This window comes from Zeugodacus cucurbitae, chromosome 3, assembly GCF_028554725.1.
Source record: "Zeugodacus cucurbitae isolate PBARC_wt_2022May chromosome 3, idZeuCucr1.2, whole genome shotgun sequence".
NCBI lineage: Eukaryota > Metazoa > Arthropoda > Insecta > Diptera > Tephritidae > Zeugodacus > Zeugodacus cucurbitae.
Window position 1 is genome coordinate 8,333,568 of NC_071668.1, and position 15,367 is coordinate 8,348,934.

Below are 15,367 nucleotides of genomic sequence, written 5' to 3' on the forward strand. Positions count from 1 at the left end.
AATTGGAGAATTTAAGTTATTTTTGAAATATGTCCGCCATATTGGCCCGCGATTTTGAATTTTTGAAAAATAACTTCAAATTCGTAATCAGCGACCCCGAAAACCTCGAGTAAAAACTCTCCAATGAATCCGATGAACTTTTCAAAAAAGCGTTCACCAAATTGGTTCCGCCATTTTGAATTTCGAAAAACCAATACCGGATTCCATGACTACGAAAACCCCAGCGTAGCGAGTTTCAAGCGACTCCGATGACTATTTACAAAAGCTGTCAGTCATATTGGTTTTTTGGGATTATATCAAAACCCTGATCTGATCCTGTTAAATGGACCTCGGATTCGGATACAGCGCCCACAAACCCAAAGTAAGACTCACAGGTTAGAATCAAGCTTTTTTTGAGTGGCTATGTAATTATTACCTATGTACCATGTAGGAACCTAGTATTTCCTACAGAGCAGTATAAGCCAAAAATTACTATGGAGGTACATATGTATGATATGTACATATGTATGTATGTAAGCTTACATTTGTACAAAGAAAAGCCTATTTTTATGGCAGGTAAAGTGTCACTCATTCAGGTTTTTTTTTTTTTTGACGCGACCACATTTTCAAAGGTTCTTGTTTTTATTCGCTTTTATATTTTGCAACACAATTCGCATGAAATGCTTCCAAGTACATATTCGTACATACATACATATATACAATGACTAATGACTTTCCACACAAGAAGCTGGCAGCGCTTACATGCATATTTACCTATTCAAACCTTACTAATTTATATAGTATTTTCTCGTTGCATAGTTGTTTAGATTCTCACGATTTTTTTACCTTTTGCATATCTACTGTTATATTCATGTAGACACTTTCATGTAGGTAAATATGGTTGAACATATTAACCTACTTTTATTTAAAAATAAATAAAAAAAAACATAAATATTTTCATCTGGTATGGCCAACTTTAATTCTAGCCGTTAATATTTGTGGTTACTTAATATACATATACTTGTATATATGTACATATGTATGGTAAGTACATACATATATACATTTAAAGATAGCCTAGAAAGACTCGTTTTAAGCCAAATCAGCTCTATTTTCATTTATTGATTCTACTATAAAAAATGTAGTGACAGCAGGTCAAGCAAACAGTTGAACTTCCATAACTCGAACTTCTATAACTCGAAGTTCTCCATAATTCGAACACTTGAATTGGTAATAGAACTCAAATTCCATACAAATTACCTTCCATAACTCGAAGTTTTTTGTGGATTATGGTGATTTATAGAAATTATGCATACCTACATACAAACGAGGGCTGCTATATATATTTCTGGCCTAATAATGAAAATAGGAAAATTTAACGAAAATGGTTGTATTGTTTTTCAAAATATTCTCCATCAAGATTTTTACACTTTTGCATGCGCTCAAACCAATTTTTGAAGCACTTTTTTTGAGCGATTGTCAAATTGTGCGGGATCCAACGAGAACAAACCTTTTTTACGGCCAGGTGTTCATGCAATATCGAATTTATGCTGGTGGGAAAAATGCATAGGCATGCCTCTATCTGAAGGTATGTTACATGACGGTAATGCATTATCAGTTCACGTACGGCATCGATGTTTTCTGGCACAACGGCTGTTTTTATATACCTCATTAGCAAAATAGTTATTTTTTTATTTAATTTCCGTCCCCATCAACTAAAACCGTTAAGACCTCACCACCACTGATCGTCAGTTTGCTTACAAAATATAATCTAGCAAACAGATTTCCTGGACTTCATTGAAAACCGTATCCGGTGATATTTTCCGCTATAAGCATACCAAAAAATCCAGAAATCATTCCCTCTCGAACACTCCGAGCTCAGTTTTAATGTTTGGTATATTAAAGGTCCAGTTTTCCTAGATGGTCTGACGGAGCAGTACTTTTTAAGAGAACTTTCGAGTGTTTGGACTACACTTATGGTGTTCTGAGCACTATTTGATGATTTGGCTGCTTCACTTTTTCTACGGATTGTTTTATATTAAATTATCTTAGTTTCTAATCCCACTATAAGTTAACATAATTTAACAAAGCAGTAAGCTTCTCTTACCTTTGTAGTCTGAAGTCTCATCTGTTGATTTCCACTGCTCTTGTTTCAACTGAAAATCAGGAAAACCACACTAGAAGTAACCAAATAAAATTCTAACCAAAAAAGAAATAATAAAAATAAATCTCAGCAATTAGAACTGGACCTTTCTACAATGGCATCATTTAGACTTCCCGCAAATCTTGAAAACATAAATAAATAAGCGAAATTAGCCAAATGATGCGGTGTCTAAATTGGAGTCGGTAAAAGGCATGAGTGCTTTGTTGTAAAACAAAAAAGTTTAGGCAGTGTTTTGAGACAAGTCCACTAGCGGCACCAGCGGAGCGTTAGCGTTAGAAGCCACAGAGCAAGAAAGGCGTTGAAAAAAATTGGAATAATTATGAGGAAACGACCAGTTTGTGCGGTTGAAAGGTGTTGCGGTAAAGCAGTGATGAATTAAACGCCGCACAGACCGTTAAGCCAATCAAGTGGAGGGCTTGTGGTTGTTGTTTTCTTCATTTTGGTCACATGCTGCAAAACGGGAACACTAATTTGCTAAACGCAGCTTTACAATTTCGCCGGTGTATCCATTCAATCCATTCATCAGTTTAGTTTAGTTTTTATTTACAACCAACTGCTGTCCGTCCGTCCGTCCGCCGCGTTTGTGGCATGGCATGGCCAGCTTATCGGCACATCCATCATTCGAGCAGAAAATTGACCACAACTATTTATGTTACAGCTATTAAAATGAGCACGCCGGCACCACTACTATTTTGTAGCACTTGATTTTCTTTTATTTCGAATTACATATTTATGAGTTTTTTTTGTATTTTTTTAATTTTTTTTTATTTTTTTCCTTGCGATAATCACTTAATAGCGTTCATGCTTGAGCTTTAGTAGCAGCAGCAGTCGTTACTTTACGACTACAGTACGTTGCGATTCATGTGGTTATTTCTCAATTTACTGTTTGCCGCAGAGCATCGTCCAAATGAGAAAAAAAGTAGTTAAATTAAAAAAAAAATACAAAAAAAATAAGAAAAAACGAACTATGCTCGAGTGGTTTGCGCGGTCCGCGGTGGCTGTGCGGCACGCAAACGTTGCATACCTAATTCTGTTGTTGTCTATTTTGTTTTACAATTAGCATTTTCAGCAACATTAAGCATTGCTAGCATTTTGCGCAGCAGCTTGCAGCAGTAATTCATCTCAGCTACGAGTAACTAAATAGTTCGTCATAAACATTGTGTGTAGTACGCCGCCACGCTGTGGTAGTGGTTACCTTCACATTTTGTACAACAACAAAAAAAAAACAAAAAAGTGAATAAAAAACTTAAAAAAGCATAACAACAACAACAAAATTGCAAGCCAATCGACCGCTTAGTAGTAATTAACCACAAAAATAGCAACAACAATAAGCACACACCATATCAAAATCAACACAATTTAGCGCTGGTAATACATGAATAGAAAGTATTGAAAACATTAATTTGTTGCCTTAGTAACTGAGTGTACACATTCATACATACATTCGTACAAATCATGAAAAGAAAAATTAAAAATTACAACAAAAACCAAAAAATTATTGTAGCTTTGCGCACGTTTGTTTGTGTTTTTGCGCGCTGCCCATTGTCCGCTGGGCGTCGAATGCGCGCACACTGCCCGAAAACTGATTTTTCACTTTAATAACATTTCAACCTTTCTCCACGCCACACACACAGTCTTTGAATCTGAACGGCGCTAGTAGCGGCGAACGTACGACAGCGACAACGAAATCTACAGCAGCAGCCACAGCAGGCACACCAGCAGGAAGCGGAAGCGTCGGCAATAGGATAACTGGAGTAAACGCATCCACACCGAAAACGCCAAATAACATTGCAGCCAGCACGCGTTACGTGAAATCTTCGCCGACTGCTGCACAGGAGACGAAGCTAACGCCAAAGACACCGCCTGTCACACCGGATTCACCGTGTACGTACCTGGACGATGATTTAGATTCGATGTATTCATTTGCGACCACCACTTCCGGCCGTTCGACCATGTCCTGTGAGCATCCGTATGTTGCACGGTAAGTCCACGAACCCTTCTACCACATACACACGTAACTGAATAACGTTCCCTCACTCTTTTCCCACACAGTAATGGCACTACGTTCAGCGGCCGCAAGATGAAATACGTTGTACACTGTTCCAACTATGCCGGTCAGGTGGGGCCCGATTACCTGACGCCCACACAACGTGCTTCACGTCAAATACGTCGCCTCAAGGAACTGCTCTGTATGGCGCGGCAGGATCTCGAGCAAAAGGATTCGGAGATTTTGCGTCTAACACGTGAAGTTGTCGAACTGCGTCTATTCAAAGCGTCGTTGAGCTCACCCGAAGAGCGTTCAGCTTCTAGCGATGCTGTGACTGTACGCGAAGCTGAACTAAAGACATCGCAAGACGTATCGCCGATCGTTGATATGGTCGATGATGCGACCAAATCCAGTCCACGTCATATACCCAATCAACATCTACACCATCACAGCCAGCATTTGCATCACACTCAACCGCTGACGTCGGAAATGCAAAGTTCCTTTGCCGATTCGGGACATTTCGAAGATTTGTCGGTGCATTCGAAGGATTCTTATGCTGCACACACACAGGACATTGCGTGCGGTAGTGACGAGGTGATTGGCGCAACGGAGGATAAATGTCATGATGAGTCCTGCGCTGCTGCTGGTGCTGAGAGTGAGGAAGACTACACAGCGACCATCAAAAATTACGAATTGCAGCGTCAGGAGCTGATACGCATGTATGAGCAGAAAATTGAAGAGTTAATACGCACGCAGGATGGCGCCAGCAGTGAGATGAAACGTTCACACAATGACAAAGTGGAGGCATTGTTGCAGAAGCTAGCTGAGTGTAATACACGTTATGCCGACATTGTGCCCGACTATGAGCACGCCAAGGAACGTATACGCGAGTTGGAGCGGCAATTGGAGGATTTGCAGCGTAAATTAGCCGAACATGAGGATAAACAGAACAAAATGTACTTGCATATGTACCAGAAGGGACAAGAGGCAGAGCGTATTTCGCGCGCTGATCAGGTGAGATATGGAAGAATGTGGCGTTCAAGTTTCGGGAAATGTTAAAAGCGATTTTTAAAAGCTTCCCATTTGTGATTTCTAAACGCTTGAATATTTAACGAAGATACTAAAAGAAAGGTTTCCTTCCGAGTTGGTATTTATATTAGAGAGAATACTTGGTCATTGCCTGGTGGCTAAATGAAGGTTCTGTAAACTTGATGACAAGATTTAAGTCCTTTTCATAACTTCTAACCCAATGAATAATGCTTTTAATCCCTCTCCTGCGAGAGGAGAGGACTTCTTTAGCTGTACGGGGTTTACCTCAATGTTAAGTCTCTAATATTTTTCGGGTAGTTACCAATACATTTGCAGTCTAAATAGCCGGAACCGATCCGAATTTATGTCGAGTAATGTACTAAATGGTTCTTTTGCATGGCCACCACGGACACGCTCGCAGAAGCCCACACGTTGAACCCAATTTTCGACGGTTTTCAAATATAAAGCGGCTGATTCACGTTCGGTATTCGTACGAAGTTCATCAATCGTCTCTGGCTTGTTGGCCTAGATCATAGACTTGACGTAGTCCCACAGGAAATAGCGGCGTCAAATCGTACAACCGAGGCGTGAGATAACACGTTCACCAAACTTGGTTTTCAATAAATCGATCGTGACATTCACTGTATGGCTTGTGACGCCGTCCTGTTGGAACCACATATTGTCCAAGTCCATATCATCCAATTTGAACCAAAAATATTCGGTTATCATTGATCGGTAACAATTCCCATTCACAGTAACGTGCCGGTCTTGATCATCATCGGGATGCATTGGTGACTCATGGAGTACGTGTGGATTGCTGACTGATCAATAACGCATATTTTGCTTATTGAAGAACCCTTTATGCCAGAATTGAGCCAATCAGAAATTGGACGTAGCGCTCTTAAAGATGAGGCCACTGACTCCGAATTTCGGTATTAAATTTTAATAATTTTGACTCGCGGTGTGATCGCATATCTTTCAATGATGAAATGTCAAACCTTACTAAAAAGAAATGTTAAAGGAGCGGCAAAATATGGCGTCCTTTGCTGTCCCTATTTTTTCCGATCTACTTTTGTAAATACCCTATTGAAAAACCATTTAGTTCCATGCAGCTTTTCTTAAAAATATGTTAGAAATATTTTACGCTTCTACAAAAACTACAACAACATCAGTTATCTATATAAAAGGGGTATATCCTTCCTTCCACTCTCCGGCTTGTCAATTGTAGGCTAATTTCATTGGTTCGGATTAACATAATAGATATAATTTTTCCACTAGTAAACATTTTAGGTTATATTATGAGTTATACCACAATTTTAAGGCTCCCGGTAAACTTCTAAGTTTCAGTTGACTTTTCACTAATATCAAGACTAACTTTAGTTGATCGTAGGGCTCGACTGGCTTCTTTCTACTGCTTTTAACTACACATAGAGTATACTAAGAGTTACATTTTCTTTCTCTTGCTTCCTTCCAACGACAGGCTCTCGAATTAGCACATCGTGCACCAGACAACAAGGTCTCCATAAACGAATTGTTGCATCAGTTGCAGAGTACACAAGATGAATTGGAAAATATACGCGTAAGATTTTTTAAAATATTCTTCATATTATTTTCGATATTATTTTGCATACTACATTTTATTGCATTGTGATGCTTAAGTGTTTTCTTGTGTGTGTTGCATATAAATATTTCACTAAACGCATTATGTAACTGTACTTACATACATATGTAACGTTATATGTATCACGAGTGGTATATGTACAAGCACTTCGCATATTGCATTCGTACGCGAATAAATAGTTCATTTTTTATGTTAATTTGTTAATTTGTGAGTGTTGTAAAGTAAAAGCAGAACAGCAGCAGTTGCATGGTGGCGACCTTATATACAGGGTTCATAAAAAACAAAACATTTTCATAAAAAGCATGTAAAATAAATTGTTTTCGTGTTTTGCCTAATTTATTAACATTTCATTTTCTTTATTTAAAAGTACCAGCAACATAAATAACAACTCTTAATTTGAATTAACATAAACATTTGTTTGAGTTAATTTGTTTGTAAGCAAATTTTCTTAGTCAAGCAAATGCCGAACGAAGCGAATGCGAATATAATTCGTAGTTATTAGTTTTAATTTTTTTCTATGGCTTGTAGTTTAGTAATAAAGAAAAATTTAAAAAGAAATCAATAACATATTTTCAGTATATTTATTTATTTATCTACATATAAAGGGTGATTTTTTAAGAGCTTGATAACTTTTTAAAAAAAAAAAACGCATAAAATTTGCAAAATCTCATCGGTTCTTTATTTGAAACGTTAGATTGGTTCATGACATTTACTTTTTGAAGATAATTTCATTTAAATGTTGACCGCGGCTGCGTCTTAGGTGGTCCATTCGGAAAGTCCAATTTTGGGCAACTTTTTCGAGCATTTCGGCCGGAATAGCCCGAATTTCTTCGGAAATGTTGTCTTCCAAAGCTGGAATAGTTGCTGGCTTATTTCTGTAGACTTTAGACTTGACGTAGCCCCACAAAAAATAGTCTAAAGGCGTTAAATCGCATGATCTTGGTGGCCAACTTACGGGTCCATTTCTTGAGATGAATTGTTCTCCGAAGTTTTCCCTCAAAATGGCCATAGAATCGCGAGCTGTGTGGCATGTAGCGCCATCTTGTTGAAACCACATGTCAACCAAGTTCAGTTCTTCCATTTTTGGCAACAAAAAGTTTGTTAGCATCGAACGATAGCGATCGCCATTCACCGTAACGTTGCGTCCAACAGCATCTTTGAAAAAATACGGTCCAATGATTCCACCAGCGTACAAACCACACCAAACAGTGCATTTTTCGGGATGCATGGGCAGTTCTTGAACGGCTTCTGGTTGCTCTTCACCCCAAATGCGGCAATTTTGCTTATTTACGTAGCCATTCAACCAGAAATGAGCCTCATCGCTGAACAAAATTTGTCGATAAACACATTTCGAACCGAACACTGATTTTGGTAATAAAATTCAATGATTTGCAAGCGTTGCTCGTTAGTAAGTCTATTCATGATGAAATGTCAAAGCATACTGAGCATCTTTCTCTTTGACACCATGTCTGAAATCCCACGTGATCTGTCAAATACTAATGCATGAAAATCCTAACCTCAAAAAAATCACCCGTTATATATATATCTTTAGTCGCATCGTAAATAATATTAACTAAGTACCATTCTATTTATTTAACTCTGACTGTGCAATTTTTTTTTTTATAAAATTATTTAGTTTTATCTTAAATGTATGCATATATAATTTATTTATTCCTATTTAAACTGTTTGTGCTACTTATTTTTGAAATATTTGCAAAAAAAATTCTTGTTTTCAATTAAAAGTTTGACAGTTTTCTGCAAAGCGTTACATAAAAAATTGTTTTATTTGTTTAAATAGTATTTTAGCATAAAAAGTTATTTTTGTAAAATGTAAATGAATGTTAGTTTGGGAAAAAGCTGATAAAATGTTTTTTTTGAAAATGTTAATTATTTGAAAAAAAAATATTTGAGGTTAGGAATTTTTTCTAACACCATTTGCAGCATATTTCTTGAGTAATATATATTATTTTTACCTTTTTGACTTAGATATGAACAGAATAAATATATTCTTAGAATAGTATATAAATTAATATTTTTTAAATACTTTTTAGATGAAATTTCGAATTTTTTTTTTTTAAATATATTATTTATTATGTTATATAAAAAAATATTATTATATAAATATTAACAGACTGTTGCAATTATCAGAATTGGTAACCTTTATCATAGTTTTTGCAAAATTAGCAATAAATTTTATAGAAATTAACATTATTAAGGGGTTTAGGGGTAGTCAGAGACAGAGACACCAAAAAAAATTAGAATTTTCAGTCTTTTTTTTGCTATTAAATCATGTTATTTTACAAAAGTAATAAAATGGCATTATTACACAATGTTTTGACTTGAAATCACGAAAATTAAAACAAAAAAAAAAAGAAATTATAATTTCCAAAGTTATAGCCGTTTGCATTGACCCAGTTCCAAAAAAGGTCATAAGTCACATCTAAAATCAATAGGACAAGAAAAATTAGTTCTATGTATATTTAAATTTAATTTTTTTTAATTAACAGGAAATTTTTTCCTAGACTTTCGGGAAAAATCAACAGTTAATTGGTTTTAAAAAATCGAAATTTTCGAAAAGCAAAAAATGCTTCGATCAGGTCCAGGATTTTATATATTCTAAAAGCTGTATAAATTTCAATAAAATCTACTGAGCGGTTTTCGAGTTACACGTTGTCACCAGTTCAAAAATGTAGTTCTGAGAAAAACGCATTTAAAGTTTCAACCGAGAGTTTTGGAGTGCACGAGTGCTCTTTGTTATTTGTCGAATAACTCAAAAAGTAGTTATCAGATCAACTTCAAATGTTTAATGGAGAGGCAAAAATTTTGAAAAAAAAATTTGAAAATCCTTACTATTCCTAATCCCTTAAACTAGTGAAGGTTATAAGCCACTCAAGATTACCTATACGATTATTTTTTTAATCTTTCTCTTTATTATTTTCTCATTCTGTTTTTCTATGTGTTACAGTGTGACATTGAATTTAAATTTAGCAAATTTGAAAGTGTAAATGTAATTAAACTAATGAACTTTTTACCATTCACAACATTTTATCAGCTTTTAATAATGAAGTCAGTTCGACTACCCTAAATAGTTGGGGTTTCCCGCTGTGTTTGAACATTATGAAATTTGTGCAAGATTATTGAGTGTGGCAAAGCGAGGAGGGCATGGTTAAGACAAAACAAAAAAAAACAACTATTACTATAATTATTTAATAATAAAAAAAAAACACTATAAATAAAACAGTTGAAAAAATACATACACTCTCAAATAGTAGCTTTAGCAGCCTTAAATAATACCAAATGAATATTTGTTTTTATAATTATTTGCTTAAAAATAGTGAAATGCATGTTTACAGTTGAAAATAAATTAGATTATCTAACTAACAAGCGCAAAGTACAATTGTTAATAACTATAATTATTGAAGAAAAGTATTTGTAAAAAGACACAAACTATTTTAGTCATAACTTTAATTTGCTTTCTATATGAGTATATTAACAAATTTCAATTATTTTTTTTTTCATTTAGAATTTCTTAATTAAAAAAAAACTAATTTCGTTGTGAAACTTTGTAATTATCTTACTATATACCTCTACTATATACTATTTACTTTTGTGACGAAACCACTTTCGAAAACTTACTACAAACAAGACATACTATGTTTTTTGTAATTTTTTAAAATTATCTACCATATATATACTACATATATTTTATAGGCAGCTGGTTGTAGAAAAGAAAGCGGCAGTAATCATGCTCTCCTTACTGCAAAAGAAGCAATTTCGTTATGGGTACTTGGCGCCCGGAAGGTTTGTAAATTTCTCGTAGACTAGTAAAACCGTTAACTTAAATCCCGTTGATTTAATTTCTAATGATTTTGAATATATTTATTATTTTATTATTATTATTATTTTTTTTTTATTGTTTTCATTATATTTTTATTATTTTAATTTACTAAAATATTTATTTTCTGACATTTATTTGTTTTGTTTCTAAAATTTTTCGTCTGCTTATTTGTACTTGTATTGGTATTGGTGTTCTTATTGTTTTCGTAACATATTTTTTGCTTTTCGTACCCTGTCATTTGGTTTCTTCGGTGTTTTTGGTTGAGTTTTCATATTTCACGGCGGTATTGTTGTTTTTGTACATTCCATACTCCATACTCGTACCATCTGCGGGAAGTGGCGTCAGTTTGTGAAGGTGTGGTTTATTAAAGAGCATGCATAAGTGAATATTATTTAACAAGTTTATTCTTGTTTGTTAGTAAATAGAATAATTTGGAGGGCGATTTTAGTATAAAATGATTTTTTTTTTTCATCTCGAACTGCACCCATAAATGCTGCTTAAGCATTAACCATTCGAGTGTTAGCAGTTAGCAGCAAATTGTTCTTTACAGTAAATTATATTAAATATTTTCATTTGAAAAAAAAAAATTCTGAAAAATTTTACCTTTTCTTGTAAAGGAAATTGGAAAAATTTTGATTTTTTTTTTTAATTTTTGAAAACAATTCGATAAAAAAAACTTGAAAAATTATTATTTTTCGATTGAAAATAAATTTTAATTTTCGATTAAAAAAATTTGGAAAATTTTTGAATTTTTTTTTGAAAAATTGTTGATTAAAAAAATTTGAAAAATATTATTTTTTTTTTTTTGAAAAAAATTGGAAAAATTCTGATTTTTGATGAAAAAAAAGTGGAACACTTTTAATTTTTTTAAATTTTCAATTGAAAATAAATTTTGATTTTTTAATTTTTGAAAACAATTTCGATTAAATAGTTTGAAAATTTTTATTTTTCGATTGAAAATAAATTTTAAATTTCGATTAAAAAAATTTGGAACATTTTTGATTGAAAAAAAATTTAAATTTTTGATTGAAAAAAATATGAAAAATGTTAACTTTTTTTTGAAAAAAAAATTGAAAAATTTTGATTTTTTTTTGAAAAATGAAAAAAAAAATTAGAGAATTTTTAATTTTCAATTGAAGATAAATTTTGATTTTTTTTTTAATTTTTGAAAACAATTTGAAAATTGTTATTTTTCGATTGAAAGTAGATTTAAATTTTTTCTTAATTATACAATAAAAAAATTTGGAAAAATTGTATTATTTTTTAAATTTCTGATTAATTAATTATTCTGATTAATTTAATTTGAAAATTTAAATTTTTGGTTGAAAAAAAAATTTAAAAAATATTAACTTTTTTTGAAAAAAAAAAATTCGAATAAAATAATTGGAAAAATTTTGAATTTTGTTTGAAAAATTTAACAAACAAAATTGATTTTTTTTTTGATTTTCAATTGAAAATAAATTTTAATTTTAAATTTATTTGAAAATAAATATTAATTTTTTTTAAATAAATTAAATTATATTGGAATCATTTTGAATATTTTTTTAAAAAAGTTGTAAAAAATTCTGATTTTTTTTTAATTTTTTTAGTAAAGCATTTTTAATGAAAAATTGCACACAGTTTAGGTAACAAAATACCTACTTTTATACAAGTGACAGTTTCAAAAATGTAAGCACTTGAGAGTAACTAGTTAGGAGGAGTTTACACGATAGTTCAAAGTGTTACAATATTTTAATATATTTATTATAATATTAAATATTTAAAAAATCCTTCTGAAAACAATCCTGAACTAATCCTATCTTAAGTGAGTCTCAATTTAAGTTAAATTTAAATATAATTTCGAGCGTAATTATTTGCCTTTATTTAGTATAATTAATAACGAATTAAAGAAAATATGGATAAAGGTATGTAGTGCCCTATTAAATTACAATTATAATCATAGTTTAATATATATTATAATTTCGTGAATGATTTAGGCGTTAAATAGTCGCAAGCGATATATAATTACCAACATTTAGTGTACATTAAAGGTATTGCCAGTTTCTAAAAATATTAAAAACAAAAAAAACGCAACGAAACCAAACTACATATATATTTAGCATGTCATTAAAGAATATAATAGATTCTAAATTACAAACACCCATTAATAACCATTTATTACTCTTCATGTATGGTAATATTCATAATAAACGCAGCTGTCAACAATCTAAATGTCTCATTGTAATAATGCCTCATACAAAAACAAACGAAATCTACATACATTAAATATAAATATGTATTTAGTATAAATTCATGCATTTCTAGCAAAATATACATTTGTTAGGTAAATGGTTGGAAATTTTCATTATAACAAATTGATTCGCATTTAATTAGCGCACAAAACTCATTTTGGTTCATTTAATGTAAATACATTTTTTACACGTAAAAAATTGAATTTTTTTTTACACAAATTTTTAATTAATTTATTTTTCAAAATCACCAAAAAAATATTTGAAAATTTTAATTTAATTTTTAACGAACAAAAAATTTATGAATAAATATAACTGATTTAAGCGTCCAACAAAAAACGCGCTCATTTTTTATACCATTATTTCCCTTCCTTCCCGCGCATGTGCAGACAATTTATCGACGCCTGCTGGAGGCGCAAAAGAATCGCACCCATGTCGATCCGGAGGTGACGCTGCAATTCCTCAAGAGCGCCATCTATTACTTCTTAACGGACAAGGAGAACTCGCAGGGCCACTTGCAGGCCATCGAGAGCATACTGGAGTTCACCGAGGCGGAAAAGTCGAATATCAATAAAGCGCGCACGGCCAAGTAGAGAGTTCAGACCAAATAGTGAGCAAAGTGCTAAATACTGCATAGTTACATATTCAAAAAAAAAGCTAAAAAGCTGCGTAGCTATTTAGCCAACCAAATTGAGCTTTGAACGCTTGTTTGTGTAATATTTTTAATGCAATATACATACATATATATATATATTTTAAAATGCAAATATTTTAGGACAAATAAATTAATTAAAATTATAAAAAATTATATATATGTAATACGTACTAACATGCAAGTATAGTAGGCGACTATAGAGTGCACGTACACAGCGCGTACAGTGGGCGGTAATGAGAAAATAAGACAAAAAAAGCTATTTCAAAATGCGAATATCAATAACTTTCATTTTATTTTAATGTTTTTAAAATAAATTTCGTAAAGTTTCTTTAGTTACACACATATTAATTTATTATTATACGTTACGTATTACCATATGGGGTTGATATTAACACACGTTATGTACAATGTATGTAAATGTTGATAATTTTATTGAAATAAAATCGCAAATCTCAGTTTCATTTATTTTATGTTAAATGAAAATATTGAAATGATATTGACGTCCTGTTGAAATTAAGCATAAATAAAATTTTTATTATTGAAAATTACGAATAATTAAATCAAATTGGCAATAGTAATAGTATGTAATTCGAATTTGTTTACATTTAAACTTTACTACAGCGGGTAAGAAAGCGTATCGGAATGAGATTGATTTTGAAAGAGCAAAATTTAAAAATCATTTTTCGCTAAGGATAGTCTGTTCGCCAGGGAGTTCGAAAAGTCTAATTTGTTGTTTACGTAAAAAGTGTAGAATATGTTGGCAAGGTAATTTGCTACGATTCGAGGTTTTTACCATAGCTCGGAACGTTGTTTTCAAACTTTAACCTTTGAACTTTTGAAAACGAACGAAGCTTTCCATCGTTAATTTTAAACTTGAACTTTTGACCTTTTCTTCCTCAAAATCGTTTGTAAGAAATTTTTCTTGATATTTTTATCTTTTAATATTTTTATTTTCCTTAAAAATTAGGGTATTGATACACCGAAGGAAGCTTTCCAGAGTTGATTTGAAACTTGAAACTTTGAACCTCTTTTCCTCAAAATCGTTTTTAAGAAAATTTTCTCGAGGCTATCAGTCAATATTTATATTTTTATTAAAAGTTATGGTATTGATGCACTAAATGAAGGTTTCCAGCGTTGATTTTAAACTTGAATTTTTGACCTTTTCTTCCTCAAAATCGATTGTAAGGAATTTTTCTCGAGACTTTTATCTTTAAATATATTTTTATATAGAAAATTATGGTATTGATGCACTAAGCGAAGCTTTCCAGAGTTGATTTGAAACTTGAAACTTTGACCTCTTTTCCTCAAAATCGTTTTTAAGTAACTTTTTTCGAGACTTTTATATTTTAATATTTTTATTTTCAGTAAAAATTAGGGTCTTGATGCACTAAGCGAAGTTGATTTGAAACTTTGACCTCTTTTCCTCAAAATCATTTTTAAGAAACTTTTCTCGAGACTTTATCTATTAATATCTTTATATTCATTAATACACTGAAGGAAGCTTTGCAGTGTTGATTTGAAACTTGAAACATTGAAAATCTTTTCGTCAAAATCGTTTTTAAGAAAATTTTCTCGAGCCTTTATCAGTTAATATTTTTATTTTTTTAAGTATAGTATTGTTGCGTTGACCAAATCGCGAAGGGAAGAGTTTTTCTGGAAAATTGAAGAATTTGGTTTTTTTCTCTTTGGCTAAGATCTTATAGATCACATCTCCTGAATTATCCACCTCTTTGAAGATTGCCAGATCCACAGTGAAGTCACTGTTAGAAGTTTTTAGTCCATCTTCTGGGTAGTTGTTACTACAGATTACCGACTTTTTATACTCAAATAATTTAAAAAAATTGGTGACATAATAATAAAGCGCAC

At 32.1% G+C, this 15,367-nt stretch overlaps 1 protein-coding gene across 8 annotated transcripts in view; it reads left to right on the forward strand.

The window, feature by feature from the left end:
- LOC105215275 (protein quick-to-court) overlaps positions 1–13,997 on the forward strand; it is a 30,149-nt gene extending 16,152 nt beyond the window's left edge. For 7 of the 8 annotated variants that reach the window (XM_029042271.2, XM_029042269.2, XM_029042270.2 and 4 more), the window contains 5 exons: positions 3,778–4,124; positions 4,196–5,144; positions 6,640–6,738; positions 10,492–10,581; positions 13,236–13,997. In XM_029042271.2, the coding sequence (XP_028898104.1) occupies positions 3,778–4,124; positions 4,196–5,144; positions 6,640–6,738; positions 10,492–10,581; positions 13,236–13,439 (1,689 nt within the window). In that variant the 3' untranslated portion in view covers positions 13,440–13,997. The remainder of the gene's footprint in view (positions 1–3,777; positions 4,125–4,195; positions 5,145–6,639; positions 6,739–10,491; positions 10,582–13,235) is intronic. The other variant, XM_029042273.2, reaches the window with a different exon arrangement.
- The last annotated feature ends 1,370 nt before the right edge of the window (positions 13,998–15,367 follow it).